The 19671-nt window shown below is 43.7% G+C and overlaps 1 protein-coding gene across 1 annotated transcript; it reads left to right on the top strand.

Moving 5' to 3' along the window:
- The first annotated feature begins 275 nt into the window (after positions 1–275).
- Positions 276–17628, top strand: Smu1 (SMU1 DNA replication regulator and spliceosomal factor). Its single transcript, XM_036180079.1, has 12 exons — positions 276–395; positions 1741–1951; positions 3396–3548; positions 4443–4553; positions 6211–6339; positions 9208–9327; positions 10688–10804; positions 11743–11870; positions 12641–12767; positions 15037–15204; positions 16516–16668; positions 17396–17628. Exons 1-12 carry the CDS (start codon positions 370–372, stop codon positions 17492–17494), a joined length of 1542 nt encoding a protein of 513 aa, XP_036035972.1. The 5' UTR covers positions 276–369; the 3' UTR covers positions 17495–17628.
- The last annotated feature ends 2043 nt before the right edge of the window (positions 17629–19671 follow it).

The raw sequence follows: 19671 nt of genomic DNA, 5'->3' as shown, positions 1-19671 counted from the left end.
AGGAGATGTGGCACCCGCCTTTAATCCCAGCGACAGGGAGGGACAGGAAGGCAGGGTTCCGGGGCAGCCAAGCTATATAAAGAGACTCCGCGAGTCTGTTAGCGTGCAGTCGCAACCGGGCCACGGGGTCGGACTGAGTCGCCAGGGTCGGCAGCAGTTGCTTTTACTTTCTGTCTCTCCTGCTCCGGACAGACTTTTGACAAGCGCGCTAGGCCCGGTCCCTCGCGCACTGCGTAACCCTTACGTTTCCCTCTACGCCCAGAGACCTGAGCCGAGCGGAAGTGACGCAAGGCGGCCGCCGGAGGTGTCGCGAAGCGTTGTGCGACCCGGTCTGGACCGAGACGGGCCTGGACCCGGAGCGATACCGCTATGTCGATCGAAATCGAGTCTTCCGAGTGAGTACGGCCGTGGCTTGTCCCGGCGTGGTGTGGCGTGGGGTGGAGGGTGCTCGAGAGGGCGTCCGAGGGGGCCGCGCGTGCGCCGGAGGCTGCGGCCCGAAGACCTTCCCGGTTGGCTGGGCTCCTCCGGGTGCCCGCGGGAGAGCAGCTCTGGGGCGGGAAGCCCGGAGCCCCGCGGCCGGGTTGTGGGGCTGCAGAGGTACACTGAGCAGACCTGATTGTGGTGCTTCCCTCTACCCACCCAGCGGTCACTCTGCCGTCGGTGTGACACACACCCCCCCCCCCCTCCCGATTTGCTCAAACCCAATGCGGCGCCGAGTTTTGGTTTGCAGCTTGTAAATGTACGGACAGAGACAAAATTTTGAGTACTGGGGCAGAAGAATGATGCTTAGTAAACGGGGGCGGCGAGGGGCCAGGCAGGTGTGGAATTACTGATTGAAGAGTCTTCTCCAGGATTCCACTCTCTGCCTTTTCTTGCTAACAAGTAAATGTAAATTAGCAGACATTTGTGTTCGGAGTGCAAGGGAGGTAGATCTGTCCTGAAGATCTGCAGAAGGGGGAGGTTTATTAAATCGGCTGAGACTGAGACCCGCTGTGTGTTGTTTAAGGCTGGAAACCCAGCGTGCAGTGTGCACATCTATATTCCGTAGCACTAAAGAGGCGGGTAGGAAGGTCTTGTTATTTTTAAACGAACCAAGATTTCCTACAGCAATTTAGATCTTTCTTCCTTCCTCCTCCACCCCCCCTTTCTTTCTTATCTAGCTACCTATTTATTTATTTGGCTTGTCATTTTAAAAAGTTGGTTCAAGGTTTCCTACAGCAATTCAGATCTTATGTATGTATGCATTATTGATGTGTTTATTTGGCTTGTCATTTTTTAAATGGACCAAGATTTCCTACAGCAATGTAGATGATTTTATCTATGTCTGCCTGTCTATCTGGCTTGTCATTTTTTAAAAAAAATTGGATTAAAGGTTTACTCCCCTATCAATTGGCCAGGTGTTTTTTTTTTTAAGTCATTGACTATTGTAGGTTTAAAGTATCTTACACAAATGTCTAGTAAATCCAGTAATCAGAATAATAACGGCTACCAACTTCCTTTCTGAGTGGGAGACATTGGGCAAATGATTCCTCTCTCTGAATCCCAGCTCTCCAATCTGTAGATGGAAGTCCTTTAGAACCTTGATTCTGTGATTTTTTTTTTTCTTCTCAAAGTTTTACTCTCATAATTGGATGGAAAGTGGGTAGTAAAGGGACTGATCAGGAGAATGCCCCGGAAGGGTGAATTTGGCCTCTGATGACTGGAGGTCTCGGGACTGATGGCTTTCCCTTCTTTTTTCAGTGTGATTCGTCTTATCATGCAGTATTTGAAGGAGAACAGTCTACATCGGGCATTGGCCACCTTACAGGAGGAGACTACTGTCTCTCTCAACACTGTGGACAGCATTGAAAGTTTTGTGGCTGACATTAATAGTGGCCATTGGGATACTGTTTTACAGGCTATACAGTCTCTGAAATTGCCAGACAAAACCCTTATTGATCTCTATGAACAGGTAAGAGTGAAGTGATGTTCCTGAGGTTTGTGGGTTGGTCCCTTAATTGGGAAGTATCAGTGAGCCTTCCTTCAAGAGCTCAAGAGATTAACTGACTGTTAAAGATTCAACAGTGTGTTTTTTTCTTCCATTTTTGAAGATTCAGGATTTTCCTAAATTGAAATTATTTCTTGGTATGATTTTGAGGCTCAAACACAGGGAAACTGAAAATACTTTTTAGGTGAGCTGAGCATGCTGGTTTGAGACTAGGTGATCTACATAGTGACTTCCAGGCCAGACAGGGATATAGAGTAAGACCCTGTCCCCAAACAAAACAACTAAAGAGAGTGCAAGAGAGAAATATTCTAATACCAAATAATATAATGTGATTCAGTTAAAACACTGACCATCTGGAATTAGCACACGCCACTAAGTTTGACATAGATTTCCCTTACTTTAGATACGAGGTGCACTATGTTGGGGTGTTTGGGTGGCAGGGTGAGGTGAGAAGTGGGGATGGGGTGTGTGTGGCATCTTTAGGCCACTTAAGCTTTTTCTTTTTCCTTTCTTTTTTGTTTTGTTTTGAAGACAGGGCTCTGTGATCAGGCTGGCCTCAGACTCAGATCCACCTGCCTCTGCCTCCAGAGCACTGGGATTACACCTGTGCCTCACTGCTGCCTGACTTTAGGCCAAAGGAAAAGACAGAAAACAAAGTCTGAGAGACCTGCATGTTGTAGAACTTTGGTTCTGTCTCAGTGGAATCGGGTTATACCACCCACCTAGCAAATCCCCAGCCCGAGGGTTCTGTTGGGGTTTTGTTATATAACCCTGCTGATCAATACAATTTCCAGCCTTAGTCTTTGTCTTCTACCTTCAAATTGGCTCTTTGCCTCAGAGGTGGGGCTGGCTAAAAACCTTAACCTAATAATATGGCTTTTTTTGGTATCCAGTCTCTGTCCCAAGGCATTATCTTAGCACAAACCTGGGTGTTATTCAGGGGGCTCTGGAGTAACAGGTAATTTTGGCACTAGTAAAATTCTAAGGGTTTAATTTATATATATATATATATATATATATATATATATATATATATATTTAATTTTAAAAAATTTTTCCTTTCCTGGAACTCACTTTGTAGCCCAGGCTGGCCTTGAACTCACAGAGATCCACCTGCCTCTGCCTCCCAAGTGCTGGGATTAAAGGCGTGCACCATCACCACCCCCTGGCTCTAAGGGTTTTATAAGGCCTAGAACAAGACCCCAGGACAAATATCAAATTATTTATTATAAAACAACAAGCCAGGTGTGATGTTTCAAACTTTTAATCTCAGCACTTGGGAGGTGAGGGTGTCCTGGTCTATGTAATGAGTTCCAGGCCAGCCAGAGCTATATAGAGAAACCTTATCTGGGAGAAAAGAAAAAAAGAAAGAATGATAAAGAGCGTGTATTTTCTTTCTGTTGTCCAGGTTGTTCTGGAATTGATAGAACTTCGTGAACTGGGTGCTGCCAGGTCACTTCTGAGACAGACAGACCCCATGATTATGTTGAAGCAGACACAACCAGAGCGCTATATTCATTTGGAAAACCTCTTAGCCAGGTCCTACTTCGATCCTCGTGAGGTAAGGATGTGGTAGTGAACAGACATCTTTGTTAATTGTGAAAATTAAATAATGTGCCCTTGCAAAATTATTTTCTAAATTTTGTGTGTATGTGTGGGGGTACCTGTGTGGAGGTCAGAGGACACTTACAGGCCGGTTCTTTCCTCCCACTGTGGGACTCACACTCATTTCATCACGCTTCACTCTTTTCCCACAGCGTGATCTCATCCACCAATGAGATGCAGTGACACGTCACTTTATACCTACATACACACAAACGTACTTTCAACTTTCACTAGAGGGCTGTCAAAATAAAAGGAAGGAGAATGTATAGGAACTCGGTAATAGAAAGTTAGATTTCTGAAGAATGAGTCTGGCCTTGCAAATACTTCAGAAACTAGAATCCCACCTCTATCTTTGTGGCTTACCTGGGCTCTCCAGGAATAACAATACAGATAGATGATACCAGCTCTCTTCTATATTTCAGAAATGCAAGTGTGAAGAATTGGAAAGTTATTTTAAAACTCTAAATTGGTTTAATTCATCACCTGTTTACCTGGATATTTTATTTTCATGTTTTCCTTTTGGAACGTCTTGTTTCCTTTATTTTTGAAAAAATCTTTATTATATTCAAGTGTGTGTGTGTGTGTGTGTGTGTGTGTGTGTGTGTGTAAGTATGTATGTATGTGCCTACTTGTGTGCAGGAGTCTGAGGAGGCCAGAGGTATTGAATCACCCTCTGAAGCTGTAGTTACAGGCAGTTGTGAGCTGCCCAATGTGGGTTCTGGGAATCAACGTGGTTTTCTGGAAGACTAGTCCATGCTCTTAACTGCTGAGCTTTAAATATACACATCCATGCCTTGCTTCTCCTTGGAAATGATACCACTTGTCGTCCCCCCCCCCCCCCCCCCCCCAGGCGTATCCAGACGGAAGCAGCAAAGAGAAAAGGAGAGCAGCAATTGCCCAGGCGTTAGCTGGGGAAGTCAGCGTGGTGCCTCCGTCACGTCTCATGGCGTTGCTGGGACAGGTAATGCATGCCTGGAGAACTGAGATGACCCTGAGCTCCTGCCATTGTTTCCTGTGTGCTAGACTTATTTCTGTGAGTGCCATTTGCTCCGCCCATGACCTTGGGCTATATGGCCCAAAGGAGGCGGTGCTTCCTGCTGTTGTGACCTCTTATGAGGAGTAGGAGAAGGGTTACTTGCCCCTTCTCCCTGTCCCTGTCTGCGAGGTGGATTCACTCCCAGTCAGATCAGAGGAGGACTTCTGTCTACTCTGCTCTAATTGTGAGTGTATTTCCTCAATTTATATCTTAATACATTTTGTTGCCCATTTAATAGACTCACATGGATTGATTGATTGTACTATTTCTGAGCTAAGGAAATTACACAGCCTGGGAATAGAGCCTACTCACAAGGCTGACTGCTCAGCAGCTGAGACAGGCCACCCTTCCTCTTTTCCTGGAGCGGCAGTGTAGACTAGCCATTCAGGATGTAAGCTCTAGCATCATGTAGAATTATGTTGGAATGTGCTGGGGAACTTGGGATAGTGTTCATGCTCCATAGAATCCGAACTCTTACCAGCTCTGTGGTCTTGTCAAGCTGTGGCTGTAGCTGGGTTGGTAGGACAGACTTTGCTCCTGTGCATGAGATTATAGATTTGCTCCCAACCAAAACCAACAGTGAGACTTTATTTTCTGACATATAAAAAATATATATGTATTCATGGCAATCCTGTGAGATTTTGTATGTGTGTGCACATGCACAAATCCCAACACTTGGGAGATGGAGGCAACTTAGGGAAGAAGGATTTATTTCACTATACATTGTACCAGCATCTAGAGGAGCCAGGGTAAGAGCTCAAAGCAGGAACCTGGAGGTAGGAACTGAAATAGCAGTCGGTTAGTTTTATTGCTTACTGTCTCATCTTGCTTTCTCTACAACCTTGGACCATCTGCCCAGAGTGGGCTTGGCCTTAAACCATTATCAACCAAGAAAATGCCCATCGATCTGCCCACAGGCCAGTCTGATGGAGGCAATTCCTAATTTGAGGTTCCCTCTTTCCAAATGCCTGATTTGGCAAAAACTATCCATGGCGAGTGCAAAGCACCCCCAGTTAGAGGTGTTGAGGATAGCATTCATTAGATCAGGTGACCAGTTGGAAGCAGTGCAGAGATGTTCTCTGATGGATTTACTAGGTGAACTGAAACATCCAGTAAGTAGTGTATTTGACAGCTGCTAAAGTGATAGCTTCGCAATTCCCAATACATACCAGCATGCATATGTATGGTGTGCGGTATCAGATGAAAATAGAGTAGACATTTAGTATATAGCCTAATTTAAACACCTCGTGAGAGGAAAACGACTAGAAGGAATTAATGTAAAATGTTACTAGTGGCTCATTTTAAGTCTTGGAACTCTGGGAAATTCCTGCTTTCCAGTTTTTTTTTATTTATAATAAAGGGAAATAGGTGTGAGATAACAGTTTTTGCTTGTCAGAGTCTTCCACGAGAAGTCCGTGCTCTTGCACTCACTGAACCATAGACTGTTTGGGTAGTCGGAGATGGAGGTGATTGGAAGCGTAGTCTCCCCTGGACCTCATTCTTTCAGGGGTGGTTTGGCCTGAGCAGCAGTTACTGGCTCTCCAGTGTCACTCAGCAGATTGCTGTGTTTCTTTCCTCACAGGCGTTGAAGTGGCAGCAGCACCAGGGCTTGCTTCCTCCTGGTATGACCATAGATTTGTTTCGAGGCAAAGCAGCTGTCAAAGATGTGGAAGAGGAAAAGTTTCCCACGCAACTGAGCAGGCACATTAAGGTAGGCTCGGGTAAGCACTTAATGGTTGGTAATCAGTTGCTGAGAACTCATCATGTGCAGAGCCCAGGCCCTGTTGGCAGGAGCTGGGTACCAGGGAAGAGAGCTCTGACAGTACTTGGGGTTTTCTTGGTGTCTATTGGTACACGTCATGTATACACAAGTGGGTGCGTATTTGACATCCAGCCCATAACCCCATATTTGGAAAGATGGCCCACTCTTTGGTTAAATCTGGGACTGTATGAACGTTCTATGCACATGTCCTGTCAAACACTTGTGCTTAGTCTGCTGCTGTCAGGCAAAGGGCCAGCCATGCATTGTAAAGCTGACTGTGATGTTAAGGAAGATAATTTTGCCTTCTGGCTTACTGAATTACTGTGTGAGTGCATGCCAAGGATTAGACCTGGAACCTCAACATACCACTGAGCTATCCTCAGACCGTGATTGTGTTTGGAAACTGTTTCAGGAAAAGGCACAAATAGTTCAGTTCCCAGAATGAGAGCTATGCGTAGTACCTTAGCTTCTCTAGTTTTGTGCTCTGACTGAATTAGTGGATTTTAAAATGCTGCGTATTCATGGGGTTAAGGAGAAGGCTCACTGGATAAAATGCGTGCTGTGCAGAGACAAGGATTGGATTCCCTGTGCCCACATAAGATGGAGTGTGACAGCATGCATGTGTAAACCCAGTGCTGGGGGAGAGGGAGGCAGATATTGGGGGCTTGCTAGCAAGTAAGTCCTTCTAGCAGAATATGTATGGGGAGCTTCAGGTCTAGTGAGTGACTCTGTCTTGAAGAATAAGGTGGAGAGAGTAGACTAGGACACCTTGACCTCTAACCTCCACATGAGCATGCATGCATAAGTGCACCTGCATGAACATGTACACGTGCATATACTGTACTGCACATATGCACACAAGGTTATTGCATAGTTCTTAACTCTGACTTTGGTTCAGTCTGCTGCATTTGTCTTTTCTGCACTGTGTTCCAACTTGCATGTGACAATGTTTTTGAGTAGTACCTTTATTTACTTGAGTTGAAGACTTCATTCAGTTAGAAATCATTCTATTGGTGCCACTGGGCTAGAATTTTTCTGGCATGAACATTTTGCATCCCCCCCACCCCCCACCCCCACATTAAATAGAGCTAGACAGCAGAGTAATGGTGGTGCATGCCTTTAATCCCAGCAATTGGGAGCTCTACATAATGAGTTTCAGGACAGCCGGGGCTACACAGAGAAACTTTGTCTTGAAAAAGTAAATAAATAAAATGATGGTGTACTCCAGTAATCTCTGCAGGTTGAGAGGTAGGAAGAGTCTCACAAATGTGGGCTGGGGATAGTTCAGTAGCAGAGCACTTGCCTAGTATGTGTGGACTGGGTCTACATCCCAGCACTAAAAAAGGAAAGAAAAATCAACTATAGTCTTCTCTTGTTATCTGTCTGCTGCCCTGTGGTTTTCCTGACATTGGTTCTAGGTTTTCCCCTAAAGATTCACTTTGTGTGCGTGTATGTCTATGTACCACACGCATGCCTGGTGCCTGCAGAGGCTAGAAGTGGGCACCGGGTCCCTGGGAACTGGAGTCACAGGTGGTTCTGAGGTGCCGTGTGGGTTCTGGGAATTGAGTCCATGTCTCTTCACTGCTGAGCCATCTCTGCAGCAGCCCCTTGTCCCAGTTTGGTGAGCCACACATTATCACACAATTCAATAAAGGTTATGAAATAGTGATGGAAATTTTTTTTTATTATTATGTATATAGAAGAGGGCACTAGATCTCATTACAGATGGTTGTGAGCCACCATGTGGTTGCTGGGAATTGAACTCAGGACCTCTGGAAGAATAGTCAGTGCTCTTAACCTCTGAGCCATCTCTCCAGCCCTGGAAATTTTATTTATACTCTTATTTTGAAAATGAGTTCTCTCTTCCTTCCAGATACACAACAGAAACATTAAACCATATTAATTTGTGAGTGTAAAGCCATTCTTAGTTGATTTTGGCAGAAAGTTATGGTTAGAGCTAACTGAATTATTTGTTCTACATCTCATGTTAAAACAAAATTTTTTTTTTTCCAGCTATGTGTGGTGATGTATGCTTGTAATCTCAGCACCTTAGGGGTTACTGAAGTAGGAAAGGTCTCACATTTGAGGACAATGTGGACTACATTGAATTTTTGGTCAGCTTAGGCCACGTGGTAAAATCATCTTTGAAAGGACTTTGTGCACTTACCCAATTTTTTTCTTTTTTTTTTTGGAAACAGTTTCATTAAAACAGCAACAGTGGCTGGGCTGTGGTGGTGCACGCCTTTAATCCCAGCACTCCGGGAGGCAGAGGCAGGTGGATCTCTGTGAGTTTGAGGCCAGCCTGGTCTACAGAGTGAGTTCCAGGACAGCCTCCAAAGCTACAAAGAAACCCTGAATGGAAAAACCAAAAAAACAAAACCAATAACAAAGAAACAAACCAGCAACAGTATTTAGATATAAAACTGGTCAGAGAAAGCATCCCCCAAGTCCAGGTGTAGAAATGCCCTGTAGTACTCCACAGTACAGGCCATCTGTGACCCTATGCAAGGGCTGAGTTCTCAAAAAGGCTAAAATGGGGGCCTGGAGAGATGGCTCTGAGGTTAAGAGCACTGGCTGCTCTTCCAGAGGTCCTGAGTTCAATTCCCAGCAACCACATGGTGGCTCACGGTCATCTGTAATGAGATCTGGTGCCCTCTTCTGTCCTGCAGGGACACATGCAGACAGAATACTGTATACATAATAAATAAATCTTTTTTTGTTTTGTTAAGTTTTGTTTTTTTAAAAAAAGGCTGAAATGGGCCTTGTTTTAAGGCCATTAGATGACACTCTTGGTGTTCTCTGTTCCACTTTAAACAGTTTGGTCAGAAGTCCCACGTGGAGTGTGCTCGGTTCTCTCCAGATGGTCAGTATCTGGTCACTGGGTCTGTGGATGGATTCATTGAAGTGTGGAACTTCACTACGGGAAAAATCAGGAAAGTAAGTCTTTCAAATGCATTAACTTTTAAAGGAATAATTGCTAATTTCCAGTTAATTATGTATTATTTCTGAGTTAGATGATTGAAGAAGGATCTTTATGTAAGATGTCTTTTTATAGTTTAAAAGCTCATTTTTTAAGTTACTGAATTTTGATTAAAATGGGGGGAGACCTTTATTATCTGTACTTTTCATGGGTTTTTATGAAAATTGAAAACACTTTTTTACAAGCTATTTTGAATGAGTATATGTCTATCTAATCTTTAGAAAGTGTCCTGAGGTCTTCAAGTGAAGTCCGCATCTCTTGATCTCGGCCTTGCGCCAGTCAGGGCTCTTCCCTGGTTGAACCAGGGTTACCCATTTCTCAGCTTTCCAGGAATGCTCTGTGTGTGTCAGCAGTTACTTACATGTCCTTTTAATAATGTTACACAGATGGCAGCACACATGTCATGTGCTGTATTCTGCCCCTCAATTTCCTCTTTGGAGTGTTTTTGAAATAATTGCTGAGTTACCTTGCATTACATGGAATGAATCATGGTCTATTAACAAGTCCCTTTAAGATGGTTGCCAGGCTCACCTAGTTGTAGTTTTCATTTGAGTAAAATTTATATGTAAATAGCCACCAAAACTTTTACTTCTATGAAGTCTGACCACACTCCCCGTGTGTGTGCACATGTGAGTGTGTGTAGGTCCACATGTACATATGTGTGTGTTTGTGTGGTGACGAGAGCAAACCTGAGTGTTGTTGGTCAGGTGTTGTCCAGCTTGTTTTTTGACATAGGATCTCTTTTTTCTTTTTCAAGACAGGGTTTCTCTGTGTGCCTTTGCGCCTTTCCTGGAACTTGCTTTGGAGACCAGGCTGGCCTCGAACTCACAGAGATCCACCTGCCTCTGCCTCCCAAGTGCTGGGATTAAAGGCGTGCGCCACCACCGCCCAGCTGACATAGGATCTCTTATGGCGTGGGGACTCCTCCAATAGGCCAGCTTGGATGGTCAGCGAGATCCAGATTTAGCTCTGCTTTCCCAGCTCTGGGATTAAAGATGTACACCATGTTTTTTGTTTTTTGTTTCTTGGGTTTTTTTTTTCCCCCACATGAGTTTTGGGGGAATTGATTTTAGGTCCTCATGCTTGGAAGACAATAACTTCCCAGCCTCTTTGTCCATTTTCCTTTTTAAAGAGATGATAATATGCAGAGTGGGGGAAATGGCTCAGTGGCTAAAGCACTTCTGTGCAAGTGTGAGGACCAGAGTTCAGGGACCCAGAACCCCTGGCTTCTAGTGACGTCTAGGGTCTGGGGGGGCCCACTGGGACAGTGGTTTGGTTTTGCATTAGTTTAATAACTGTTACTCATTATTACTTTAGGATCTTAAGTACCAGGCCCAGGATAACTTCATGATGATGGATGATGCTGTCCTGTGCATGTGTTTCAGCAGAGATACTGAAATGTTAGCAACTGGGGCCCAAGATGGAAAGATTAAGGTATGGATCAGTGCCAAGAGTGCTTGCATTTAGACATTTTCAGATTTTTTTAATGGTGTGATACACATGACATTCACTACTAAAATAACTCATTGAATATCAATTTAATGCTAAGTCCTTTTTCTTTTTCAATTTTTCAACTTTACTAACAATTCTGTCTGGGATGGTCTATTAACATGTTTAAGGTCACACAGCTGGTGTATTAGATCTGGCACTTCAGTTCAAATCTGTCCATGTCTATTGGTTATAGCCATTGTATGTTATGTGTTACAGGTTGAGTCTTTCTATGTATGTATGTATATTTAAAGGGGATGACATACAGCCCATTAGCTGTGGTTTGTTTTTAGTTGCTGATAATGCACCTGGGATTAGGTAAAATATGGAAATAGTCACTGCTTAATGGACTTGGCTATTATTTTTTTTGTCTTTTCTTTTTTGTGGTGTGGGGGATTGAACTCAGAGCCTTGTGAATGTTAGACAAACACTCTTACCACTGGATTGTATTTTGTTTGTCTTTAAGATTTATTTATTTTGTATGTATGAGTATTTTGCCTGCATGTGTATGTGTGCACCACTTGAGTGCCTGGTGCCTTGAGGTCAGAAGAGGGCATCAGATTCCCCTGGGACTAGATTTACAGGTAGTTCTGAGCCATCATGTGGGTGCTGGGAATTGAACCTGGGTCTTCTACAAAAGCAGCAGGTGCTCTTAACTACTGAGCCATCTCTCAAGTTCACCACCGAGTTTTGAATCTTTATTTTAATAATTTATAAGGGAAGAGTTTCAAAGTTTCAAAGGAGTCCATATCATTGGACTACTGCAGTAGACATGCCAGATTGAACTGTAAGTATGCATCTTTGATGCTATCTTGGTATATTAGTACTGCCTTGTGAACTGTACCTGCTAACACTTTATTCACAGTTTTCTTTTCTTCATAAAGGTGTGGAAGATTCAGAGTGGACAGTGTTTAAGAAGATTTGAAAGGGCACATAGTAAAGGTGTCACGTGCCTGAGCTTTTCTAAGGATAGCAGTCAGATCCTTAGTGCTTCTTTTGACCAAACAATAAGGTAAGAGGAATCCTGTACTGTCCTCATAACAGTTGGATAAAAGAAGGCCCCAGCAGGAAAAGTCACTAGTAATTCTTTATGCTGTTTCCAGGGTGGGGTGTTCTGGAGAGTGAGGGTATGTGAGACCTTACTTCCTCAGGTTCGGGTGGCACAGCACTCCTTATCCAGAAGAGATTGGACAGGGTGAAATAACAGTGGTTTATGTTCTCAATGTGAGCTCTGTGAAGATGGGGGTGGAGGTGGAAGCTTGGACTCCTTAGTGAAACTTTGTCTTAAAAATAAAAAAATGTGCCAGGCGGTGGTGGTGCACGCCTTTCTTTAATCCCAGCACTCAGGAGGCAGAGGCAGGCGGATCTTTGTGAGTTTGAGGCCAGCCTGGGCTACAGAGTGAGATCCAGGACAGGCACCAAACTACACGGAGAAATCCTGTCTTGAAACACCAAAATCAAAGAAAGAATGTGGTCTAGGGAGCCACCTGTGTCCTCATTACTTTAGAGGACCTCTTTACAGATTCCTGGGACCTAGTTGAGACCACTTAACTAACCTCTTAAGTACTAGTCTGGACAGAAGCCTTTGGTTACTGATACTTCTTGCAGTCTCTTGCTGTGCAGTTTGTATTTATTCTGTTTCATTGTTTGACATAATGGAAAGTATACTGTGTACATTTCTTACTTAATATTGTAATACTTTTATAATTCATCTAAAATGCATTCAACGATTTGCTTCCAAAATAGCATATTGAATACTATTCTTTTAATTGTATTTGATAGAATTCATGGATTAAAATCTGGGAAGACACTGAAGGAATTCCGAGGCCATTCCTCCTTTGTTAATGAGGCAACGTTTACACAAGATGGGCATTACATCATCAGTGCCTCTTCTGACGGCACTGTGAAGGTAAAGTGTCATCACTGGCTCATCCTGGGATATCTGCTTCACTGGCTTTTTAAGAAGGTGGCGTTGGTCAGCATGGTCATACAGCTGTGAGCCTGAGACAAAAGTATGCTGTGGGTGTTCCCACTCATATAACCTCAGACTCATACAATCCAAGTTTTGTCATGTGTAGAAAGAGCTCTTCTAAACGTAGTGATCCTTCATCCATAGATTCATACAGTAGTTCCGTCTGTCTTCCCAGGAATATTAGCCACCACTATATAATCAAATTCAGAAACACCTCAGTGATCAAACAAATCCCCTTTTCTCATTTCTCCCCAAATTTAGCGCTTTCCTAATATTTGAAGAGGAGTGAAGGAGACAAAGCATAGAAATAAGAGCCTCCCAGCAGTTGGGAGATCAAGGCAGAAAGACTGCTCCAAGTTCAGTGCCAGCCCAGGCTGTATAAGTAAGACCTTGTCTTACAACCAAAGGGGCTGGGGAGATAGCCCCAAGGCTAAAAGTGCTTGCTGTTCCTGCAGAGGACTCCATTCAGTTCCCAGCACTTACATGGTGGTTCCTAACCATCTGCAACTCCAGTTTCAGCTGGTTCAGTGCCCTCTTCTGGTCTCTTTGGGGCACTGTATGCTTATATATCCATCCACACAGTCAAACATTTGGATCTATAAATAAAAAGAAGTCAATTCAGAACTTTCAAATAATCCTTGCCCAGCATATCTCAACTGAAAGTATTGGGTCTTTCTTCAATACCTTTCAAGATTTAGTTATTTCAGGGGCTGGGGAAATGGCTCAGTAGTTAGGAGCATTTCTTGCTCTTCCAGAGAACCGAGTTTGATCCTTCATGTTATCAGGCAGCTCACAACTGCCTGTATCTATAGCTTCAAAGGTGTGTACCACCACAGCCATCCTAAATAAAAAGGGCCTTACTTCTTGGTATAGTTGAGAAACTCCAGTAGAAAATGGCTGGAAACCTTAGCACACTTGATTGCTGAAATGTTCATTTTTCTTAGGCAACTGGTCTCCAGAAGATTGTGGCAGGTAACCATGTTTACCCTGGACATCTAGTGGGGCAACTATTTCTGTTTACAGGTGTTTAGAAGCCATCTGTGTTGTACAGAGCTGTTAATCAGAGAAAAGGCACTGGGGTGTACTGCAGAGGCTCCTCCAGCTCCTTAGTGAGGGGGTCTGAGCATGCCATGCAATCTTTGGTCAGTCTATTCTCTAAGCATATCACAGATGTTTCAGGCTGTCTGACTTAACTCTGTTCATAAAGCCTAAAAGGACAAGGAAAAAATTAAAAATAATACAGTGTCTGAGTGGCTTCTGCCTTTTGGATTCTCATGTATGTGCCAACACTGTGATTGATTGATTTTTTTACCATATTCACCTCAGCTTAACCAAATCAGAGTTTTCAAGATAGGGTGCTCAGCTAATGTCCCTTTTGGTTTTACTGCCTTTGAGTGTTTTTTGTTTGTGTTTGTACATGTAGATATATACATGTCTCCTTGTGCACCTCGAGGCCAGAACAGAGGTCAACATTGGGTTGTGGTCCTCAGCTGCTTCTCCGTGCTATTTGTGGTTTCTTTTTGGGGTGGAGGGGTTCAAGCATGCACGCACCACTATGCTCAGCTTCCAGCTTGCTAAGACAGGATTTCTCATTGAACTTGGAATTCGAAGATTCAGATGGATTGGCTGTCCTGTGTCTGTCCCAGTACTGGGATTCCTGGCACCCAGGTTTGATGTGGTTGCTGGGAATCAAATTTAAGTCTTCACACTGAGGTGCCTAGCAAGCACTTTCCTGCGCCGTGCCCTCAGTCCCTGGTAACTTTCCCCGCCCTTCTTTCCCAGGCTATCCTAGAATACTGTACTCTTTCTCACACTAGGAGTCCTTTTGCCTCAGCCTCTTGATGGTTGAAATGATAGTTATGTACCATCATGCCTGGCATTTTGTTTGGCTTGAGACAGGATCTTGTTATACAGTAGCCCAGACTAACCTTGAACTCTCTGCTCCCTCAGTGCTGGGATTAGAGGTATGTGCCAGTGGGCTAGCCTCTGGCTGTTTATGAAGATAAAATGATCCTGGATCATAAATGGTGTTTATTGTTTAGTTTGTGGTTTTCATTTTATTATTTATTAAGATGAAGAGTGCTTACTATACATGTGGCAGTGCAGTATTGGTTATTTGATTTTCTTAAAACCAAATTGTTAATTTTTAAACCTTAACACTTTAGAGATTTCTCCTAATCTAATGTTACGTTTTATGTTGTGGTAGATCTGGAATATGAAGACCACGGAATGTTCAAATACTTTTAAGTCCTTGGGCAGTACTGCGGGGACAGACATTACTGTCAACAGTGTGATTCTGCTGCCTAAAAACCCAGAGCACTTCGTTGTGTGCAACCGCTCAAACACAGTGGTCATCATGAACATGCAGGGGCAGGTGAGTGCTCGGAAGATTCTTCTGCACTGGACTTGGTTCTGGCCCGTACTATGACCAAACAGAGGTTCACTGGTTCTAAGCTATATATATAAGCTCTATGTATTTATAGACACACATGCAGAGGTACATTTTTCTCCAGTGTGTGTATGGTGCTTGTTCGTCCTTTATCTAATCTGTCTTTTATTTTTTGAGACAGGATCCTGCTCTGTAGCCTGGGCTACCCTCAAACCCAATGATCTTCCTATCTCAGACTCCTGAGTGTTGGGATTACAGGTGTACACCACCATTCCCAGCTCTGGTCTGTCTTTTAGAACTGACCTGAAGATTTTCAGTTAGCGTTGTTCCCTTTTAGGGAGGTCTGGTGTGGATACTCTCTTGGGACATCTAACTACCACACAAGCTAACATGGGATATTAATAGGAAGAAAGCAGCAGTGTCTCATTGTGTAGCCTAGGCTGGCCTTGAATTCTGAATCCTCCTTCCTCAGTCTCCCAAGTGCTGCGACTGCAGGTGAGCACTCCCAAGATGAATTTAATGTTGTATAAAGCAAAATCTTAGTGTTCCATCCTGGGTGGTGGATGGGCATTGCATCTGTTAAAAGTAGACTGGTGAAGCCAGGCGGTGGTGGTGCACACCTTTAATTCCAGCACTCGGGAAGCAGAGGCAGGTGGGTCCCTGTGTGTTTGAGGCCAGCCCTGGTCTACAGAGTGAGTTCCAGGAAAAGCACAAAGCTACATAGAGAAACCCTGTCTCGAAAAACCAAAAAAAAAAAAAAAAAAAAAAAAAAAAGAGGGTGAACCTGTGAACGTAAGTCTGGGTAGCGCTGAAAACTATCGAGGTGTATTGATTTAGAAATGGTTGTGTGTGAGGTAATGAATTGCCTCATGAGAACATGATCAATAAATTGAAGGATGGGGCTGGTGTCTTCTTGGATGCAAAATTCAAAATTTCTATTTGCTGCTTAACTTTAGTTAGCTTATCTATTGACTATTTTCTGGCAGGAAGATTTAACATGATGAGTGGAACCGGCAGTAGTGACCAGAGTACAGAATAACAGTATAAAACGCTGTTTGTTTTCTGGGTGTGTGGCCCATGCCTTTAATCCCAGCACTTGGGAGGTTGGAGGCAGAAGGATCAGGAATTCAAGGTCAACATTGGCTGCATAGCAAGCTTGAGCCCAGCCTGGCTACATGAGCCCCTGTTGCTGCAAACCAAGTCCTCATTAGGGCAGTGACATGGTAGTTAGCATGCTGCCGCAAGTGACCTGCTACAAACCTGGTGTCTGGCTTGTGTTTCGGGTGCGGTGTCCAGATCGTCCGAAGCTTCAGTTCTGGGAAAAGAGAAGGTGGTGACTTCGTTTGCTGTGCCCTCTCTCCCCGCGGTGAGTGGATCTACTGTGTTGGGGAGGACTTCGTGCTCTACTGCTTCAGCACAGTCACTGGCAAGCTGGAGAGAACGCTGACGGTGAGTAGTGGTTGTGGGAAGGCAGGCCGTCGTCAGTGTGAACCTCCTTAGAAAACATGGCGTGGTGGTATTTACCAGTAGATACAGTTAAATAATTGGGTGGTAGTAGAAATCAGGTGTATCAGTACAGTTTGGCTTCAGAGAAAGAAGATGAGTGTACAGAGAGCAGAGAAGGGGCAGCTTGTTAGCTAGGCCAGAATTTCTGGGGTAGAGGGGTTGGAGAGACAGGCTTTCTTCATTCCTTTTGAAAGTTAACTACTTGCATATTATCCTTCCAAACTGATTGCTTTGACACCTTCAGCTTTAGGTTATTGAAGTTTCAACTAAGTGGAAGATACTATTGAGGACCAATTTTTTTTTTTTCCAAGACAGGGTTTCTCTGTGTAGTCCTGGCTATCCTGGAACTCACAGAGATCCACCTGCCTCTGCCTCCTGAGTGCAGGGATTAGAGGCATGTGCCACAGCCTGGTTTATGAGAAGTAATTAATAGTAATTAATGCCAGTTGCTGCAGTAACAAATAGTCCCCAAGTCTTAGTGGGTTAACAAAGTAAAAGCTGTATTTTTGATTATGTAACAATGTGGTGAGAATGGGGGCCTCTTTAAGCAGTGCCATTTTAGAATGTGTGACCTCTCAGGGCCTCTGTCTTTCTTCCCAGCTAACTCTAGAGGCCTCTTGAGAGTGCTTTAAGTCAGACCTGTTCACCCTGACTGCTTCCAATGTTCTAGGTTCACGAGAAGGATGTGATTGGAATTGCACACCACCCACATCAGAACCTGATTGCCACCTACAGTGAAGACGGACTCCTGAAGCTCTGGAAACCCTAGGTCATCTTACAGTGCAGCCAGGGAATATGTGCTTATGTGAAGGAGTGTCCATGTGCTACTTTTTCATGTCTGCCTTTGTAAGCAGACAGTCTGAATAAGTCACAAGAATAATTTTGCTAAAATTCATGTTTAAACAGTAGTTATCATTTAAAACTTTTTCTTTGAGACAGGGTTTCTCTGTGTAGCCCTGGCTGTCCTGGAACTCATTCTATAGACCAGGCTGGCCTTGAACTCACAGAGATCCGCCTATCTCTCAAGTGTTGAGATTAAAGGTGTGAGTGCCCACCGCCTGGCTTCCATTTGGAGGGCCTTTCAAAGGCTTTAGTTTATCTGCTTTTAACTGGGGAAGTCATTTAATGTTTTCAATAATCTTCTACTAAAAGACTTGAAATACTATTATTTCTAGAAGAAAAACATATTTGAAATGCTTATTAAAACCTATGTCCTAGCATAAAAATGTTTAAATAAGTCACTATGCCATATTCAGTAGCTGGGTTTTTTAAAAAGGATTTTAATAAACTTAATACCTTTCTGAAGACTTTACCACAAGTGCTCATAGGGAGAGGGAGAATCATTCTTGAACCTCAAGTCTGATAATTCAGTTCCTGGGCTAGTGTAAGACAGACTAACATGAACAAGGCCTGGTGACACAATCACTTTCTGTTAACCTCTTTCTGAGCTCTGCCTTTTATGTTCACACCTACTTCAGGGAATGTAGATCTCATATTTGGGTTGGAACTAGCTACACGGTGGCTAATGGGATTTGAAGTTTGGGCAGCATTCTTCTCTGGAGGATGATTTGGCACTAAAATGTACTGTTAAGAAGAAAAATTAGAAAAGGACCTGAGATTTAAAGTCTCTTGAAATGTATATACTTATCAGTTAGCTGAAGAAAAATATTTCACAGTAAACAAAACTCCTGAAAATGGATTCTATGTTGATGTCCTTTACATTTCAACCAAAGATTTAGAGCTCATTTATAATGTATGAAGATAATGATGCTAGGCTGTTCAAGAAAGTGAGGGCTTCTTCTAGGCTTTTCATTGATTAAAGTCATGACTAAGTCTTACATTTTGGGCTAAGGCTGTAGCTCCGTTGGTAGAATGCTTGCCTGGCATGCATGTCTTGTGATTCCCCAGTGCGACGTAAACTTGCATGCCTGCAATCCCAGGAGTCGGGAGGTGGAGGCAGGCAGGGGTAGAAATTCTAGTTGGCTCCATAGTATGTTCAAGCTGGTCTGCAAGTTGAGTCCAGGAAAGTCAGGGCTGTTATACAGAGAAACCCGGTCTTGAACTTCCACCCCCCAAAAAAGTGAAGTTTAAGGACAACCTGGGAGGCTTTGCCTCAAAGGGGAGAAGAAAAAAAAAGTAAGAATTTGACAAGTTGGGAATATGACTATAATCCCTGTACTCAAAGGGTGGAGACATAATCAGTTTTAAGATCAACTAGGGCTGTCTCAAAACAACAGGAACTGCAGCATGGTATACCAGTAAGCTAAGTTAGGGATAAACTGGTAGTGTTTCTAGTTGCTGGGATTATAGGCATGTACCACCATACTTGGAAAACAAGTTCTAGCACAGCACCTTTGTTCATCCTTTAGCTACTTTTAGAAGGAACTTGCAAGACTGGCCTTTCTTAAGCCCCTTGTAGGCAGCTTTCTCCAGGGCTGAAGGTAGGACTCACCTTCTGAGTAGCCCTCTGTGCTGAGGCTGATGTCTACCCTGGGCACCCCCTTCTCATTGAAGTGGCCAAATGTGAGAACCTCCTTATATGTGGAGGTACAGGATGGTATCTGCTCAAAAGCTGGTAACATCTGGTGGCATCCTTATTTTTAACCTTGTTGCAACACCCCTAGCCTGAGGTTAAGGGCCCTGTAGTAGGGTCTAATGGAAGCTCAATGCCTGGGACTTCGTTAAGAAAATTAAGTCAGGTTCCAGGGAGGCAGTAGTCTTGGTGTGGCCCACTTTAAATGCTGGTGTTTTAATCACCATCAGTGGTTCAAAAAAAAAAGTGTTGTATCCCCTACTTTAAGTCACAGTCATGATAATGACATTCAGGGTGATGTTTTAGAAATGCCAACAGTGGAATTCTCAGGGTAGTTTTCTTGCTTCACTGCTTGTGTCTGAATCTTGCAGTAAGTTTTTTTCTAGGTTCAAGCTGAGTTCAAGCTCACAATC

Source organism: Onychomys torridus, chromosome 2, assembly GCF_903995425.1.
Source record: "Onychomys torridus chromosome 2, mOncTor1.1, whole genome shotgun sequence".
Taxonomy (NCBI): Eukaryota; Metazoa; Chordata; class Mammalia; order Rodentia; family Cricetidae; genus Onychomys; species Onychomys torridus.
Note: the sequence above shows the minus strand (reverse complement) of the source record. Positions and strands in the feature narration are given on the sequence as shown.